At 37.4% G+C, this 19,337-nt stretch overlaps 1 protein-coding gene across 1 annotated transcript in view; it reads left to right on the plus strand.

The window, feature by feature from the left end:
• ADGRV1 (adhesion G protein-coupled receptor V1) overlaps positions 1-19,337 on the plus strand; it is a 563,604-nt gene that overhangs the window by 247,496 nt on the left and 296,771 nt on the right. Inside the window, exon 83 of the mRNA XM_047878513.1 lies at positions 5,306-5,406. Coding sequence (XP_047734469.1) covers positions 5,306-5,406 — 101 coding nt within the window. The remainder of the gene's footprint in view (positions 1-5,305; positions 5,407-19,337) is intronic.

The following is a 19,337-nucleotide window of genomic DNA, read 5'->3' on the forward strand; positions in this document are numbered from 1 at the left end:
AGAATGTTTTCTTGCACATCTCTTTGCACAGAATTGTGATCTCTGACCTTTCATAAACCAGTCTGTGTCTGGGAGGAGGTACAGGTAGAAATGTAGAGATAAGGTGGGAGAGCAGCAAGTAACTACCTTTTTCAACACTGTGTCTTCGTTGCCCAACACAGCCCCTGATGTGTAGCAGTTTATAGTTAGTGGTTAAATTAGTAAATAAATGAATATATGTTGTTGATGTGACATCCTCCAACAATTACGTGTTCTTGTGACTATGTAAGTCAACATCCTACTTTCAAGTCCCAAACCTTCTCTCATTTTAGCCATTTTTAATAAAAATTCTTCTGAAATACAGCATATTCTTTTTTTTTCCTTTCACTCAGGACAGGACATTTAAACAGCACTCTCCAGTGTATCTTGCTGCAATGATCAAAATGCTTTGCACTGTCCAATATAGTAGCCACTGGTCACATGTGTTATTGAGCCTTCAGAATATGACTGGAACAAGTGACTGGAACAAGTGAAGAACTGAATTTTTCATTCTATTTAATTTTAACTAATTAAAATTAGATAAACACATGGGGTTATTGAACCTCTCAGGTTTAACACTCTGATTTTCTGGAGGCTAGTCTCCTGACCCTCATCCCTCTGTAAGAAATCCTCTCCCCAAACACATAGAACTTGTGTTCTCTAAGGTGGTTCATATTGACTTTTGTTCAACAGAGAAAACTTTTCAGGCTTGACAATTTTGTTTTCCTGCCTTTAGCTTATTAGTAGCAGTAACCAAGAGGCACCATGCTCAGAGGAGAGAAATGTGGGAGTCATTAGAGATGAGCCACAAGAATTAAAAAAAGGAACAGTTACAGCTAGCATTAGGTGGGAAAATAGAAGGTAACAACCTAGTAATTGATTTAATAATGTATAGTGAGCATGTGGTTTTGTTGAGATTTATCCATAGAGAAGATAGAAACAGATACATAGGTAGATACAAAAGTTATGGACACTTAAAAGAAATTTCATGGCAAAAAATATTGATATTTAGATCAGTAACTTGGAAAGTGTATCCTATTCTTTTTTTTTAGTTTTAATTTTAATTTTTTAAAATTTATATCCAAATTAGTTAACATATAGTGCAACAATGATTTCAGAAGTAGATTCCTTACTGCCCCTTACCCATTTAGCCTCCCCCACCACAACCCCTCCAGTAACCCTCAGTTTGTTCTCCATATTTAAGAGTCTCTTCTGTTTTGTCCCCCTGCCTATTTTTATATTATTTTTGTTTCCCTTCCCTTATGTTCATCTGTTTTGTCTCTTAGTCCTCATATGAGTGAAGTCATATGATTTTTGTCTTTCTCTGACTAATTTCACTTAGCATAATACCCTCCAGTTCCATCCACGCAGTTGCAAATGGCAAGATTTCATTCTTTTTGATTGCCAAGTAATACTCCATTGTATGTATGTATATATGTGTATATACATATATGTATGTATGTATATATATATATATATATATATATATATATATATATATATACACACCACATCTTCTTTATCCATTCATCTATCGATGGACATTTGGGCTCTTTCCATACTTTGGCTATTGTTGATAGTTCTGCTATAAACATGGGGGTGCATGTGTCCCTTCAAAACAGCACACCTGTATCCCTTGGATAAATGCCTAGTAGTGCAATTGCTGGGTCGTAGGGTAGTTCTATTTTTAGTTTTTTGAGGAACCTCCATACTGTTTTTCAGAGTGGATGCACCAGCTTGCATTCCCAAGGTATACCCTATTCTTAAGGGATGTCAAATGATAGATAAGTTTACTGGGTATGCATATTCATATACAAACATTATGTATGTTTATACACATAAACATTCCGATATTGTGTAGCTCAATAAAATCTTTGGTCCAGTTTGATGTTAGAAAAACAATCTAGTTAGTTCATTAGAGTTTTTCTTCTCTAAATCAAAGATTATCAGTGTTACTTTGTTAAGGGTAATTTATCTTTTCCTTCACTTTCTAATAATATAGAAAAGTCATTTGTGTTAGGGAACTAATTAATAGCTCTTTTCCAATTGAGTATATAACCTACATTGTGCTAGGAAAAAAAGTAAAGGAAAATTATCCAGTTAGCTGCTTGTTATTTCCGCATAATGGCCAAGGAGTCAATTTTTTAAAAAGCTGTTTAGCGTACCTTTAGATAATACCTGGAATTGTTACACTTTATTATTTTTTTAAAAACATTCTATTTATAGTTATAACACTTTATACCCTGTGATTTACATGTTGAATTTAAACCAAACATTGTTATAACTTACAAAAAGAAACGACTGACTTGTAAATTTAAATCATGTATGCTAAATGCAGCTTTTTGATATCAGATAAGAAAATAAAAGTTAAGTACTTAGCATATAGTGCTTCAGGAACTTGAGAACTGAAGCATGCATTTCTTTAAATATAAGATATTCACCAGCTTTCCCAAGGCCCGTCAAGGCTGGGGAGCAGGCTGCTTGAGGTTTTTTAGCACCATTCTTCTTCCCTAAATAAAAAATGCATCCAGACAACTATCATGCATTATAGTTCTAGGCTAATAGAATCTAGCCCATTTTTTTACCACTGGCTTTGAATCCTGGACTACCACCAGGTGTCATGCTAGCATTTTAATTGCAGCTCATATACTTAATTAAATATTCTTGAGCTGGTCAAGTTTAACGGTACTAAATTTATCTCATGAAAAGTGAATATAATGGAGAATTACCAAGTTAAGGGAAAAGGCTGTGAATAAGCTCTTCTTGTGATCTAGAAAAAAACCAGTTGACTCATGTTTATTTCTCCTTTATCCAACGCTAATCCCCTTGCCTCACATTGTTGGCATCTACCACAATAAACGTACAGTAAAGCACATATTTGTGATCATGTGGCTTATATCGAAAAAAATTTGCAAGGCCTTGCTTTTAAATCAGTTTATTACACACACACACCAAACCTTGAGTATAAACTAGCTTTGATCACCATAAGAAATTCCTGGTGAACGTTGGTGAGTTCAGAGCATTAGCTTCAGTAGTTTATAGACTAAGTAAAGATGCAAAGTCAGGCATGACACTGCAGTTTCTGGATACTCTGTGTCCCTGTGTGGGTGGATCTCGGAGGCAACCTGAGACCTGCACACCTGCCCCAGAACACCTTAGAGCAGCCTTCCGAAAAATGGATTATGTCAGATTTCTTGGCCAAATTTCTAGGCCAAAAGCTTTGTCTAATGCAAAGACTCACTTCCTATGTGGAACTTTGTCTAGCTTATTAAAATCTAAACACTCTTATTAAAATCTAAACTTTACCAAAAGGAGTTAGGAGAGGCATTGCTGTAAGGAATACTACTAGTTAGTCATCAGCCCCCTGTGGGCACTTTGCAGAGGCCCAATCCACTTAGGCCAACATGTGGTATATTTTAAAAGTTTGCTCCAGGGGTGCCCGGGTGGCTCAGTCGGTTAAGCATCTGACTTAAGCTTAGGTCATGATCTCACAGTTCGTGGGTTCGAGCCCCGCCTTGGGCTCTGTGGTGGCAGCTCAGAGCCTGAAGCCTGCTTCAAATTCCGTGTCTCCCTCTCTCTCTGCCCCTCCTCCACTTGCACTCTGTCTCTCTCTCCTCAAAAATAAACAAACATTTAAAATATATGTTGGGGCGCCTGGGTGGCGCAGTCGGTTAAGCGTCCGACTTCAGCCAGGTCACGATCTCGCGGTCCGTGAGTTCGAGCCCTGCGTCGGGCTCTGGGCTGATGGCTCAGAGCCTGGAACCTGCTTCCGATTCTGTGTCTCCCTCTCTCTCTGCCCCTCCCCCATTCATGCTCTGTCTCTCTCTGTCCCAAAAAATAAATGTTGAAAAAAAAAATTAAAAAAAAATATAAAAAAATAAAATATATGTATAAAAAAATAAAATAAAATAAAAAATATATATGTATAGGGGCACTTGGGTGGCTCAGTCAGTTAAGTGTCTGACTTGAGCTCAGGTCATGATCTCATGGTATGTGGGTTTGAGCCCCGCATCAGGCTCTGTGCTGACAGCTCGGAGCCTGGAGCCTGGAGCCTGCTTTGGATTCTGTGTCTCCCTTTCTCTCTGCCTTCTCCCTCTCGTGCTCTGTCTCTATCTCTGTCTCTCTCTCTCAAAAATAAATAAACATTAAAAAAAATTCTTTAAATATATGTGTAAATTAAAAATAAATTTAAAAAAATAAAGTTTGTTCCATAACTTCATAGAAGATAATGGAAAGCAAATTTAAATAAATGCAGCGTCTCCTGTTTGTAAAGGAGGCATTAATAAATGAGGTTCAAACTATGTTAAAACTACATGCAAATGATATGGCAAAGCAGCACATACATGCCAGTTGTCACGTTTTGATGGTTCTCACACAAAATAACTCTAGCAAAGGTGTGAAGGATGAAAAGGCTTAAGTGAAAAACCAAATGGGTTACTATTTGAAGCACATTTAAATTCTAGAACAGGAAATATTTAAAAAATATGTATATACTCTGCATTTAAAACATGGCACTAAAAGAAATTTATAGATACGAATTGCAAGATAAAAGATTTGTTGGTTAATGCTGAGTTTCTTTGTATTTTTTTTAGTGCCAAGTTTCTAATCATCCCCTTGAAGTAGTGTAAAGAGATGAATTCAAGTACATTTAAAGAAAATAAGAACAGTTTTCTTTACCTCACTTAGAAATGTAGATGTTTAGGTTAAATGTCATCTCAGGAGGAAAGAATACATTTTGTTCTTTGGTTTTGGCACCCAGTAGCATAAGGTTACTCTTAAAATTCATAATTACCACTGTTGTAATTACGTAACTATTCCTAGTAGATAAAAAGGGAGTAATTACTAAGCCCGAGTTTTGTTAGTACTATTCACAATTTTCTGCCTGAAAACTCCAATTCACCTCCCTAAATATCTCTATTTAGCCAAGCCACCTGTTCTTGGAAAATTAGATTGGAATTTGATTCTTTTCTTATACAGTAAAACTTGTCTAGTGGAAACATAGAAAAACAGAAGCGTAATGAAGTTATTAATCTGCTTAATTTGTGCTATCTTTTTGGTAAGGGAGTGAACATGTAGCTGTTGAAAATTAACGTTGTCCTTTGGCCCTAATTGCTAAGATTGTATATGTCATGTAAAATGGAGTAGATTAAAATTAAAATATCGTTTCCATGCTGTGCGGCATGGGGAGACTACAGGCCTTATATGCTTACCTGTTCCAAAGAAGTTTGCTTCGCTACTGTTTGCTCATGGATTGTAAACCCACCTGTGAACGTTTTTGTTCTTGCAGGTCTTGGCCTGGCTGTCCTTTCCCATATCTTCTGTGCCAGGCACTCCATGTTTGCAGCTAAGCTTCTGACTCACATGATGGCAGCCAGCTTAGGTACACAGGTGAGAGGGCCCGGGGATTTCTACCTTTCACAAGAGGTTCATGTTTCTTCTTCTGTGATCCTTGAACATATGAGCAAAGTGTAATCTCATTGTAGCTGAAGTAAGCTTGTTTAGTTGTATAGCAGGGGAGGGTGGAAGACTGTGGTAAGAGGAAATGACAGTATTAGGACCTAAAGTGTATTTTGTGAACTGTTTTATACAGGGGTACCTTAATATCCTCCCTTACAAGAAAATAGCTGCTTCTTATCACAAAGCATTATACTCTCAATTTATATGTGATAAATGTATTACTGATGTGCATGTATTAACATTAGCATATTTTACTTAATCTGTTTGAATAAAATATGCTTTGTTACAAATTCTTTTACATGGAGGGCATTAAGATGATATGTATTTTAAAATATCTGCTAATATTTTATCTGTTGACTCTTGAACATGAGGGTACAGGGCACTGACTCCCCGTGCAGTCACAAATCTGCATAGAACTCTTGTCTCCCCCAAAACTTAACTACTGATAGTGTACTGTTGACTGGAAGCCTTACAGGTAACATAAACAGTTGATTAACCTGTGTTTTGTATGTTGTATGTATTAAATGCTGCATTCTTACGCTAAAGTAAAGCAAGCTAGAGAAAAGAAAATATTATTTAAAAAATCATAAGGAAAATGCATTTCCAACACTATATACTGTATTTATTGAAAAAAATCCACATTGTAAGTGAACCCACACATTTGAAACCCAGGTTGTTCGAGAGTCAACTGTATTTTGTGTGGTTTAATATTATAGAACACAGTTTGGTAGAACGTTCTTTTCTGAAAAACTACTCAGGTTTTCTCTTGCAGAAGATAGAACATGAAAAACATTTCGTCATCCATTAGCATGAAGTTTAAAGCACAGTTTAAAACACAGAAAACAGATCAAAAAATGAAATTAGATGCCTTTCCTGTCCATGAAGTACTCACAGTCTAGAACAGTAGATGTATAGATAAGTGCAAACATGGACTATTTGCAAAGTACTGTGTGAATATAGATGATGATTTAATTTATTATTCTGTGAAAGTCCAGGAAGTCTTCATATAGGAGGTGATATTTGTGGTCAGACTTGAATGAGGAGTTCGTGCAGTTTGTTGATGAGGGGAAAGGTGGGCACAGATGTTTGTATAAGCAAAGGGGGAAACGCATAATCATATCTACTTGAAGGCTGTAATTACAGATCCAGACAATAGGAAGACATTATACAGTATTATTATTGAGAGAACTTTGTATTTATTTTATAAAGTAAAACTTCCCCTTTTCTAGGTAGTTGGGGCCCTTCTGGAGTGCAAAAAAATACTGTTTCTTGATTGGGTGCTGCTGGTTATATGCATATGTTCAAGTTATGTAAATTTATTGTGCTGTACACTTAGGATTTCCATGCTGTGTTTCAGAGTGCTTAAGGCATTTTATTGAACTCTAACAGAAGTTTTTAAAATAATACTAGTAGAGGAGCTGAAATTTAAGATGGAAAATTATCTGAGATATTGGACTCCTATTGTCTTTTTTTTTATTGTCTTTTTATTGTCCTAGGAGTGAAAATGGCATGTGTAAATTTCATAACTTTATTTTGGGGGAACAGTTAAGTGCTGGATTCTAGGCAGAGGATTCCAGATTGCGTTTTTAAAGTACCTATGAGCTTTGGGAGGTAACAGCTGTTACCAAAGGGGGGCTTACATTGAATTTGACAAGGCTATTTATATTGCCTTGGTAACCTATCTTAGCTGTCTGATCTTGCCTTTGCTTCTTGTATGTAAGATCTTAGAAAACCCGCCTTCCATAATTAGAGTTTACTTGGCTGCATTCACCACCCACTCTGGTGATTTTTTGGCAGCAGAATTTGTACAAGTCTTAATTATAGCACTGTAGAATTACAGACAACTCTTCAGTGTCCTAGCAGACAAATTTGCTCATGTCTGGGGATGTGAAAGAAGGACCCAGGATTTATATGTTGGGACACTGCCTTCTGATTCACATTGTACTTAACATTAATTTTAGAGAAGAAGGTTAGTCAAATCCATGTTTTTTGGTTTATTTTTAGAATAGATGAAGCATTGTGCCATGAAATATTCTGTAATATGTAGCTTGTGACATAAAATATCTAAAAAAAACATTTCCGTAGTTTGTAGGAAGAATTGGTGTATTATTGATAAAGTACTGCTGCCTCAAAATGGTTTACCTATCTACTTTGATTTTTTTAAATACCGTTTAAATTTGTTTTAATGTTTACTTATTTTTTGAGAGAGATAGAGAGACAGAGCATGAGCAGGGGAGGGGCAGAGAGAGAGGGAGACACACAATCCGAAGCAGGCTCCAGGTTCTGAGTGGGCAGCACAGAGCCTGACACCAGGCTCGAACTCAGAAACTGTGAGATCATGACCTGAGCTGAAGTCGGATATTTAAGCGACTGAGCCACCCAGGCGCCCCATAAATACCCTCTAAATTAAAGAGAATAGTTGTTTCCCTGAAAATCTTTTAGCAAAGGCTTTTTTAAATCCTCAGACTCTCCAAAAAAAGAAATGAAGCTGACTGCAGGAACTTGGGCCCGCTCTTTCTGAATTTTAAAATTGTATTGATGTCTCCAGTTACAGAATCTTGCCAATGGGGGTATTCCATTTCCAACCTCAGATCTCTCATTTGGAATCCTCCATCAACATTATGTTGACATCCCTAGAGTGTGAGGTTCCTCTTGAGAAGTCTTCAAAAATACACTTTTGGCCAGTCATTCTTTGGCTAAGAGAATGAAACTTTCCTTGCTGGCCTCAAGTGTTTGAGTTGCAAATACTCAAATACAGGTCAGCCAAAAGCATTCAGTGTCAAATCTTTATTGCTTACCTAGAATGAGATTGAATGGCCTTTGTGGGAAAGGGAAGAATGGAAATGTGATCATCTTTGACTTCTTTTGTCATTGTAGGTCAGTCAGTGAGCAAGTTAGCCATCAAAATGTGCTCGTCTGGCTCTACTTCTCTGCTAGAAACATATGTAAAAATATATATTTATATTATTTATATCTATACCTTAATCTGGTTTGTCATTCTAGCATCTTTGAGAATCATTGACTATAAACTACCAGCAGGTGGCAGTAGAAGATTTTTTTTTATTTTTTTTTATTTTTTTATTTTTTTTAATGGTTTCAATCCCTAGCAAAAATGGAGTTCAGCAGAAAACTTGAGAGATGTTTTTACAGTGCTTCCATGATTGGGCTAGAGAGTATTCTTCTGTAATAGTAAATGTACGTTTTGTGGCTTCTTACCATTGTCTTTTTATTTCTTTTGTTCAGAATTATACTAAATAAAAGTGTAGGATACCATAAGCAAGGTTCTGCATCACTAGCTTAGAATATATCTTTGTGTCATTTATCACTTATAGTTAAATTCAGGGGCAAAAGATTGTTTTCCTGTTTATATTTTTGCTGTGGAAGTTTTAATAAGTCTGTTATTTATATAGAAATATCTGTTCATTGAAATGTTGCAGGTAGAAGTTTTGAGATAAGATCTCTTTTTTCAGTATTATTTATTTAAAAAATAATATGTATTTTTCTTCAGTGCCAAGTTAAAATGTCTCGGTTACCTAAAAGAAGATTACTAAATGGCAAGAAATTGTGAGACCATTCACTTCAAGTATAATGTGAAGAACAGCAAACAAATTTTTATGGTATTGGGTGATATTTCTCGGAAAAACATCTAATTATATCTTTGGAATTTTTATCTTAGAATCACATTGCCAACCCATGTGTGCCCTGATAAGGCTGGTAAACAACTAGGACAAAGGACAAGTTTGCAGTTCAGGGTTCTCAGTTCTGGGGGTTCTGTCAGGAAAAGCAATTCTCCAAATCTAAAAAAAGAACAGAAATTTTCTCATAGAAAACATGATAAGATAGAACTGCATTTACTCTCTGGTTGGTAAACTTAACAAAGGGGAAGTACTTGGGTTTTTCCCCTCTGTTTTTTTGTTGTTGTTGTTGTTGTTGTTTATTTACATGGCTTAAGCACATATTTTTAAACTGAAGAGTAAATTTGTCTAGAAAAAAAATGTATGTAAAAATGATTAAATTTGTTGGCCAGTCTATATATTATCTGAATTCAGAAGACACTAAATATCTGAGAATTTTAAATACTTAAATTAAGTTTTTGGTGGCCATTGGATGTGCAGGAGTTGTAACTACTTAGACATTTTCCTCAGTAAAGGACAAGGGAATTGCCTTAAAATTCAGAAGCTTGTTCTCTGGCATTTAGCTGAAGATGGGCTATCAGTGTTTGTCCAGTTTTCTAATTCTGCAACATTTGGGGTGTCATTTTGCCATGTCATTTTGTTTTCCGGGTAGAATGCTGCCCAAATATTCCTGCCAACAGGTTCTGCTTTAATGCTGAAATGTCCTTTTGGTTTGAATATATAGCATCTTTGGGACTCTAAGAATCGTTGACTACAATGTGAAGGAAGCCAGAAGCCATGTGTAAACTCTCAAATACAGGTTCCTTCTGGCTGCTGCAGGGCCCGGTTTCTCCCCTTACAGCTTCCCTGTTTTGTTGAGACTGCCAGCTCAGGAAAGCCATTGTGTGTGCAGAGTCTGAAAATGCATATCTAAAAAGTATATTTGTATCAATTAAAGCAGAATGAGACAAATTATAAAGTATAAACTAATCAGAACAGATTTTTGTTTAGTTGGAAGTTTGGGTTAGTTACTTACTCACCAAAATATCCTATATTATTTCTGCTTTGTTACTAAACAAACAAACAAAAAGAAACAAAAAAAAAGTAAGAATTGAAGTACAAGGATCAAAATTGGGTCTCGCTTTGAGGATTGGGAACTTGAGAAACACAAAGGGTCGTTATCCAGTAGAACATTTGTGATTATACGCTAGTGCATATGTAAGTAGATCAGAAATGTGTTTCTTAAGCTTCATTGTGGGCATCTTATTAAAATTCAGATACTGAACCAGTAAGCCTGGGGTGGGCTTCTAGATCGGGCTTGTTAGGAGATTAGATTGACCATAGTATGACCCAAGTGCATTTCTGGTTGTTGCTGTTGCTGCCACTGCTGCTGTTGCTGTTATTATTGTTATTACCAAACCCACACTGTCAGCCTGTCTTCCTTACTGTGAAAAATTATTTAAGAAATGACATTAATTAAATTTTTACTTTCATTCATAGTGTCATTGCCTTTGAAACTATTTACAAATGCTTGTCTTTCCTTCTGGAAGGAAAGACTACTGCTGCTTTTTTCTTGTTTTATCCTCCCCTACTCCATCCCTAAGTACCCAAAGGAAAGGTACTTAGACAAGAGAACTAATGTCCGACTCAGAGTACAGACTATGTTTTTATTTTGGTCTTTCTCATAGCATTTCATATTTGGCAGAACTTCTCAGTGTTGTTTTTGGACATAAAATAAACCACTAGAAAGAAAGTGTAGCCAGTCCCTCCCCAATTCTTTCTTCCCTCTGAAGACCTTGAGTGTGCCCCCATTTAAATGCTATTGTGCCCCCATTTAAATGGTATTAAGTATGTAAGGTTTCTATTTTTATTTTTTGTCCAAAAATTTTGTATTCAATTGTGCCTTGTCTTCATGTAGAGATTAAATGGTGACCATGAATAAAGAGCATTCCGCACCCAGATATGAATATATATTTAAGTTGAATTTATTATGTATTTGAGTCCTTAATTCAGGTGTGATCCTCAATATGGCCAAAGGGTTAGCACATTCATGACTGAATGCCCATTCCATTGTCCACCAGTGAAATTAAAACCAAAAATTTGAGTAAACTCTCCTTATCCCAGGTGAGGATCATCATTCATCTATAAAGTCAACCACTTGGAACTCATCTACCACATGCACAGTTTTGAGATTGAGATTATGCCATGGGAAATTCCAAGCAAGACATGCACGCATGAATTATGTAAATGACAGTCCATAATAGCAACCTCATTGTAAGAACCAAGTGTGTATGTAGGTCTCTTCTTCTCTAGTGTACTGTATAGTATTCCATAAGCTATCAACAGGGGGCCTCAGCTTGAAAGTCTTCATGTAGCAACGTAGCCAACCGGGTTGTTGAAGGATGTATGAGATGTGAAGACTTAGAATGCGCACATTCTAGGAATGGGAAGGAGAAAGAATAAAGGCATGGAGGTTATAACGGACCTGGGCGTTCCACTCAATCGAGGCCTGCCCATGCGCCCCTGCGCAGGAAGAGATAGATACACTGACTACAGGCGAGGTAGTTTCGTATTGCCTGAGAACCACGGGGAGCCACCTGTGGAGTTAGTCCAAAAAGGTACAGTATGAAAGCGGTGTTTTTAAGGATTAATCTGGCAATTAGGGATTAAATCAAAAGTGAATTAAAGTAGATGAGAAGGTGGAATTAGGGAGATCGGTTTAGAGAAGCTGGGTAGGGCAGCTTTTACCATTATCCAGTTGTGATGGGTTGTGAGCTGGGACAATGGTAGGGGTAATGAGAACCAAAGGAAGAAATAAGAACTAATAAAAACACCCTGTTTTGCTTTATGAAAGCTTTGAAATCTTACTTCTTTTTTTATAATCAATAAAAAGAGTGCATTGCAAATTTTATTTAATTTAATAAATGCTAATATAATACCTATTAAGTATTATGTGAGGTAAGGATTATGATATAGGTACTAATATTACTCCTTTTTTACAGACGAGGCAGTCAAGGCAAAACGAATAGAAGTTACTTGCCCTGGGTCACATAGTGGTGACAGAACCAGTAATTGGGCACAAGCAGCCAGGCTCCAGTCCTTGCCTTTAACCACTATGCATACTGCCTCATAAATCAGGAATTAATGAGATTTACTCTGTCACCAAAGGAGGTAGATGATTTTAAGATAACTGTGGAACTCGTGGTTTCATTTGACTTAAATAGAAAAAGCTAAAAGGTTTAATAGATGGGATACATGCAGTTTGCAGCCTTAGGGATTTAAAGTTGCTATAGCACATTTAAACCAGTGGTTCAGATATTACCTATATAAACATGAAATCTTGACACTGGAAAACAGGTTCTATGACACAGGTTGTGTACCCATGATATAGAATACACATAGCTAACGTCATTAAGGGCTTGCCTTTATGGCACTGAACTAAGTGATTTACACGTATTGCCTTCTTGTAACTACCAGACGAGCTGGGAACTGCCATCATTCTCATTTTACAGATGGAAAAATAGGACTAAGTTTTGTTACCTGTCTTAACCTTCATTGGTAGAATGTGGCAGCTGGAAGAAAGATTCCAAGTCAAGGCAGTCTGGCTCTGAAACCCATGTGTTTAAAACTCTGTGCCATGTGGAATGAGAAGGATCATTAGGAGTGGATAATTAAAGCACAGTTAAAGTTTCTGAAGCCAAGGAAGGGAAAAAAAGGTTTCAAATGGAAGGACTGAGCATCAGTGGGAGATTAGTCCTCAAATTTGGCAAGAACAAGGTCACTGGAAACTTGGAGAGAGAGGATGAACATGAGACGTAAAAAGTTAGGGAAGAAAGGGGTAGGGAAGAAATGGGACAGGCTGATTCACACCATACCTGAAAGAAGTTTGACAGTGAAGGAAGGGGGCTGTCAGGGTTCAGGAAGGGGGAGCCATTCAGGTGCCTCTGATCATAAAAAGCTTGCTGAAGGGAAGGTGGACCCTGGGGCTTCCAGCTACCACCAGCCGAAGGACAGATTTCTCCCTCTCCCACCCTACCCTCTCGATTGGTATTTTCCTCCTTTGAAAAAGAGCTTTTTTGAAAGAAAAAAAAAAAGGTTTATTTATTTTGAGAGACACAGGGAGAGTGCATGTGCTGTGGAGAAGCAGAGAGAGGGGGAGGGAGAGAGAATCCCAATGTGGGACTTGAGCTCACGAACCATGAGATCATGACTGAAACCAAGAGTCGGACACTTAACTGACTGAGCCACCTAGGGCCCCTGAAAGAGAGCTTTTTATAGAAGACTGATGAAAGGGTGATAAAAATTAGTACATTTCTCTTTGGTCTGTGTTTTTATTTATATTTTTTTATTGCTTTGAAATGTTTTATGCCTAAGGCAAGTGACACCCTGCTATTGTGCCTAACCTAATCACGTTACATCTGGGAGATTAGAGCTATAGTTTGAACACCCCCCTCCCCTATTTCCTGAATCCAAATGTCTTTGATGACTTTATATTTTGGGTATTATTACTGAATTTCGTGTGAATCTGCAATCAGTTGTGAAGTCAGTTTGTAACTAGTGATTATCAAATAGTTTTATAATCTTTTCTGCAACCAAAAATGTTAGCATTATGTTATTCACAAGTGTGTGCTTTGAGGGATTAAAATGATATTGGTATTCAGATGAAGTGAAACTTGAGTATCAATCCAGGCATTGCATTTCAGAAGAAATTATATATTTTATTTTTGCTTTCTTCTTGAGTACACATTTTCTTTATGCATCAAATTTTTCATTCTTAAATATTTAAATAATACAATCCAGCCTTTTTTCAGCATGCTTTCAAAATTCAGCTCAACCATAGACTGTTCTCACTAAATTGAAAATAAGTGGATGCCGAAGATACAAAAATAGTATCATGGTCACACTACTGGGAAATTCAAACTTTCCCAAGTGCTGAAGTAGCAAAGCAACAGAAAGAGTGAGTAATATTCTGAATGAGGCTACAGTGACATTATCATGTTTGCAACATGGCTTTTGTTACTAGGAAAATTTGTGAGGCAAATCCAGAATTTACCAGAAAATACCAGTTTGGAATCTTCTATTACAGCCTCAGAAACATAAACTATCCTTGACTTTTTAAAAGCCTTCTTTTGATATCCTTAACTAGGGAAAATTGGCATCTGAGAAAAATTGTTTTTATGAATATTTAGTACTGGCTGTAAAGAACTTTAACAAATATGGAGTGTAGGGCGAAGAGTCCCAGTTTTCGACTTAGAAGGACAAATGGAGTAATATCCTGAGCTGTATCAGAAAAATATTTGGAAAAATAAGAATGCCTGCCTTGCAGAGTTGTTAAGAAGATAATAGATCATGTTCAACAAGCTGGAAACGCAAGGCCTGAGAACAAGGGAGCAGAGGAAGGTGAGGATGGTCCCTGCTGCTCACTGCAGGGCAGAGGCCCTTTGCTTCAGCTCTGAGTCGAACACTCCCTAATGCCTTCTGGAGCACCGAGCGCCATTTTCTAGTCCAGAGGTTTTCTTAAATCAACTGCAAGGGAGGTGACAAGTTTTTCAGGCTCACCCCCTTAAAATAGTCCTCTCTGTCTTGCCTGCTGCCACACTTCTCACTGTACTGTCCCAGAAAGGCTTTGCTGTTGGGCCACATTATGTGTATGCACTGTATTAATTTTGCTTTGTTTATATTTTTTAAATGAGCTTCACCCCCACCCCCGCCCAATCTTGAGTGTTTCCTAAGTTCTTATGTCTTTTTTGCTTGTGTTGAGTTGTTGAAACCTTAAGAACTGGTGACAGATGTGTATGTGTCTTTCATATATATATATACATACCTATATATGCCTTTATATATATACGCTTACATACATTTATGGTTTTTAAATTTTTTTAATGTTTATTTTTGAGAGAGAGAGAGACAGAGTGCAAGTGGAGGAGGGGCAGAGACAGAGAGGGAGACACAGAATCTGAAGCAGGCTCCAGGCTCTGAGCTCTGAGCCTGATGTGGGGCTCAAATCCACGAACCACAAGATTGTGACCTGAGCTGAAGTTGGACACTTAACCAACTGAGCCACCCAGGCACCCCTATGCTTACATACATTTAAATGGGCATCCATGTGTCTTTTAAAAATTATATATGCCTTTATATATAAAAAATATAAAATACATACATTTATATATTAGTGTGTATGTAGTGTGAGCTTGTGCACATGTATGTGTATACATTTGACATTTGAAATAGGCTTATATTTAAAAAACACAGAAACATGTAATGAAACTCTTGGTACTGCTAAGGACTACCTACTATAAACACTGATATGCATAAATTCCTTGTAATCCTTATAACACCGTGAGGTAATCAGTATTATTTTTATTACTCCTGGATTGCACATAAAAAATAGGAGACCCTAGAAGGTTTTGTTAGTTACCCCCTGCTCCCCAATCCATATCAAGTAGGTCTGTCATCTCCAAAACCCTGCTGTCCGTCTCCACCCCTCTTGGAAGGAACCAGAGAACTGGGTGGTGCCTTCTTCCTCCACTTCCATGGAACATAAGAGCATGGTCTCTTGGAGATGGTTTTTAAAACAGTTTTGTTGAAACACAATTCATATACCATACGTTTCCCCCATTTAAGGTGTACAGTTCTTTGACTTTCGATATATATGCTGAGTCATGCAAGCAGCACCAGTCAATTTTATTTATTTTTCTAGCCTTATTGAGATATAGCCAACATTTACTATTATACTAATCATTTTAGTGGGCCTCCCTTCGGTCTCGTTTCTAGCTCTCAAGAATCCTGCTTTCCTTTTGTAAATCTTTTCAATGACTGGCCCTTACAAAATTTGTTTTTGAATTTACAAATACATCTATAAGCCCTAGAAGTTGTGTCTTGAGCTTCAGCTGCTTGCTCTACCAACAGAATGTCTTATATTTAGTCGCCTATCTGCCTAACTGATCTTTAAGTTCCTGAGCAAAGAAACTCTTTTTTTGTGTCATATGCTATGCCAAATGGTAAACAAGAGGGCCAGAATAACACTAGTTATAAAAGTGAAGCAGCCTTTCTTATTGGCTTGTTAGCTGTGTGGGGCCTAGAACCACCTTTCTAGCAAAGCCCCATTTGGATCCAATCTCCCAGGAACGTGTGCTCTGTGTTCTGCCAGGGATGGGAGGAACTTGGTTTCAGGTGCTATGTTTTGGTTATAAGGCTGAATGTTATTGCCAAATTGAAACACTGACATGTTATGTATCAACAACCAAGTGTATTTCGTTGCCAGATGTCATCTGCAGAAGATAGTGTGTGCATGTGATCTTCGGGGATTAGGTGTGGAAACAGAAATTCCATAGTAACCCCAGGCCTCACTTCTAAGCCCCACTCCCATCCAGTTTAGTCCCCCGCACCTTCAGGAATACAGAAGTCAAGGTGAAATGAAAGTGTGAGTGAGGTGAAATGACACTCTGAGTTCGTATTCTCATTTTTAAAAAATATTTTAAAACTTTTTCAGTACGGATTTCCCTTTTCAAAAATATGTATAGACTTAACTATATTTGGGAATTAAATGTATTTTATCTTGCCGCTTCCAGAGTTTATCCTAATTGTTATCATGTTCCTGTAAACCATCTTTCTTCTACAGTAGCCTCAAAACTATTCCCCATGGTTTTACTCTGGCCCTGGTCTTTATAATCGGTTCTCTTCTCAGTAGCCAGAGTAGTCCTTTCAAAGGCTGAATCAACCCAAGTCATTCTCCCACCTGAAATCCTTCAGTGACTTCCTATTGCTCATAAAAAGAGGAACTTTTGGCCTTTGTCCAGAAACTCCTTGAGGGTCATTCCTGCCTGTGCTGATCTTACCTTCTACCATCTTTACCCATTCACCCAGCACCAGCCAATAATTTTTTTAAAAAAATTACTACTTTTTAAATTTTTTAATGTTTTTTCATTTTTGAGAGACAGAGAGCATGAGCGGGAAAGGAGCAGAGAGAGGGAGACACAGAATTGGAACCAGACTCCAGGCTCTCTGAGCTACCAGCACAGAGCCCAACGTGGGGCTCGAACTCATGAACTGCGAGATCATGACCTGAGCCTAAGTCTGACGCTCAACCAACTGAGCCACCCAGGCACCTCATGTATTTTTTACTTTTTTAAAAGTTTTTATTTATTTAGAGAGAGCACAAGCGGGAGAGGAACAGGCAGAGAAGGAGAGAATCCCAAGCAGGATCCGTGCTGTCAGCACAGAGCCCCATTCTGGTCTCAAACTCATGAACCATGAGATCATGACCCAAGTGGAAATCAGGAGTCAGACACTTCACCGACTGAGCCACCCAGGTGCCCCTGCTTATTCGTATATTTATTCATCTATCCACCCTTTCTTCATGCTTGGCACATATGTTATCACCTCAGAACAGGCTCCCTGAGTAGCCCCGCTGCTCGCATCACTGTTACGTTTACTTTATATATGAAATCAGTATCTGGATTCTCTTGTTTATTTATTATCTTCTGTCCTCTTCCTCATTTCCTCCTTCTCATCTCCTAGAATATAAAGTCCGTTTGATCAGGAATTGCCTGTCTTGTTCATTGCTATGTATCCAGCGCCCATAAAAAGCTTTTTGGCACATACAAGATTTCCAATAAAAACTAGTTAAAATAATGAGAAAAACAATCAAGTAAAAGAAAGTTATAGGCTTGCTCCTAAAAAAACATTCTTCTGCATTTTAAAATGAAGTTATCACCATTTTCTCACGAAAATAAGCTCAATTCCTTGAAGAAAAATCAGAATTAAAAATTACTTATATTACTAAAAATTTGTAATGTTGTAGTGGTCTACAACTTACAGACAAAGTGCATTATAAATCTTGGTTTATAATTTAAATGCACTCAACTCAGAATTATGTTTTCTTCCCTAGAAAAATAGTTCTAAAGAGAAGTTAAGATCCCAAGCCAGCCACCAAAACCTATTCAACTCTTCATCCAGCTCTTAAGGATCCTAATTGTACTTTGTAATTTTTCTTCGTGTTGAAACACATTATAATTTCTGATTGGGAATTTCAGTCAACCTTGCTGTTCCCACAGCCTGTCCTTTCTTCAGAAGCCCACAGAAGCAGACCAGAAGGGCCCAGGATTGGGAAGCAGTGGGGACAGGTGAAATGGAGTTAGAAGTCAGAGGTAGACTTCTGGAAATCTGCTTCCTGAGTTCAGGGAGATGCTTCTTTGAATAACTTGCATGTCAGATATGAAGGTTTCTGAATCTTGTGGCAATGGTAGAGGACAGGTATTTGGTTCTTAAAGCAGCTTTTTTAACTTCTTACTGAGAAGCAAAGTTAGAGGTGGGAGAACAACTAAATGTTGGAGTATACAGAAGAGGTTTCTCAAATAAGATCTTTCTGTATTCCCTAAGAATAACATTTTGTGAGGGGAGCCTGGGTGGCTCAGTCAGGTAAGTGTCCAGCTCTTGAATTTGGCTTAGGTCATGATCTCATGGTCACGAGATGGAGCCCCATGTTGGGTGTGGAGGGATTCTCTCTCTCCCTCTTCCCCTGTCTAACCCCCGACTCAAAGAAAAGACCAAGAATAACATTTTGTGATAGATTGAGTCTAGATGTTCAAGATAGATAATAACTAATTGTGATAGCTAATTGCAATAAATAATTATAAATGTCTATAGTACCCAAGTAGACAATATAAGCCATTAAAGTAAGGATCTAAGTAACAAGGTTGTCATATTGATAGTATGTTGGAACTAAGGCTGAGGTGAAATATCCCAACAGACATTGACATGATGAGCATAATGAACATAATGAACTATCCTGCTGTGGTTAGGTCATGTTTATAATTATGATGAAGCCACTGATCTTTTCTGAGTTTGTTATATTGGATACCACACCCCCAAAGCCCTTTACCCTACAAATAGCTGAAAGCATTCATTATAATGCTTGCTGTTTTAAAAACAAGTGAGTTAATGAGACATAACAATCATAAAACCTTGTTTCCTCCCCCAAATATATTTTTAAAAATTAAAGTCTTTGCATTTAAGAACATGGTTTTATACCTTGGAGATCTTTAGATTAAAAAGTGAAAGTGTTAGTTAATTTTCTTGGCTTTCTTGAATCTGTAGAGAAATGTTCGATAAATTTTGTTGTACTAGGGCAATGTAAGCATTTTTAATTCTATATATAGAGGCATGTAGGTATTGCTTACACTGTTTCTTTACTCCACAGAGGTCCAAAAGTCAGAGGAGTCTAAGAGATTAGCCTTAGGAGGCCAG

Source organism: Prionailurus viverrinus, chromosome A1 (assembly GCF_022837055.1).
Source record: "Prionailurus viverrinus isolate Anna chromosome A1, UM_Priviv_1.0, whole genome shotgun sequence".
NCBI classification, from domain to species: domain Eukaryota; kingdom Metazoa; phylum Chordata; class Mammalia; order Carnivora; family Felidae; genus Prionailurus; species Prionailurus viverrinus.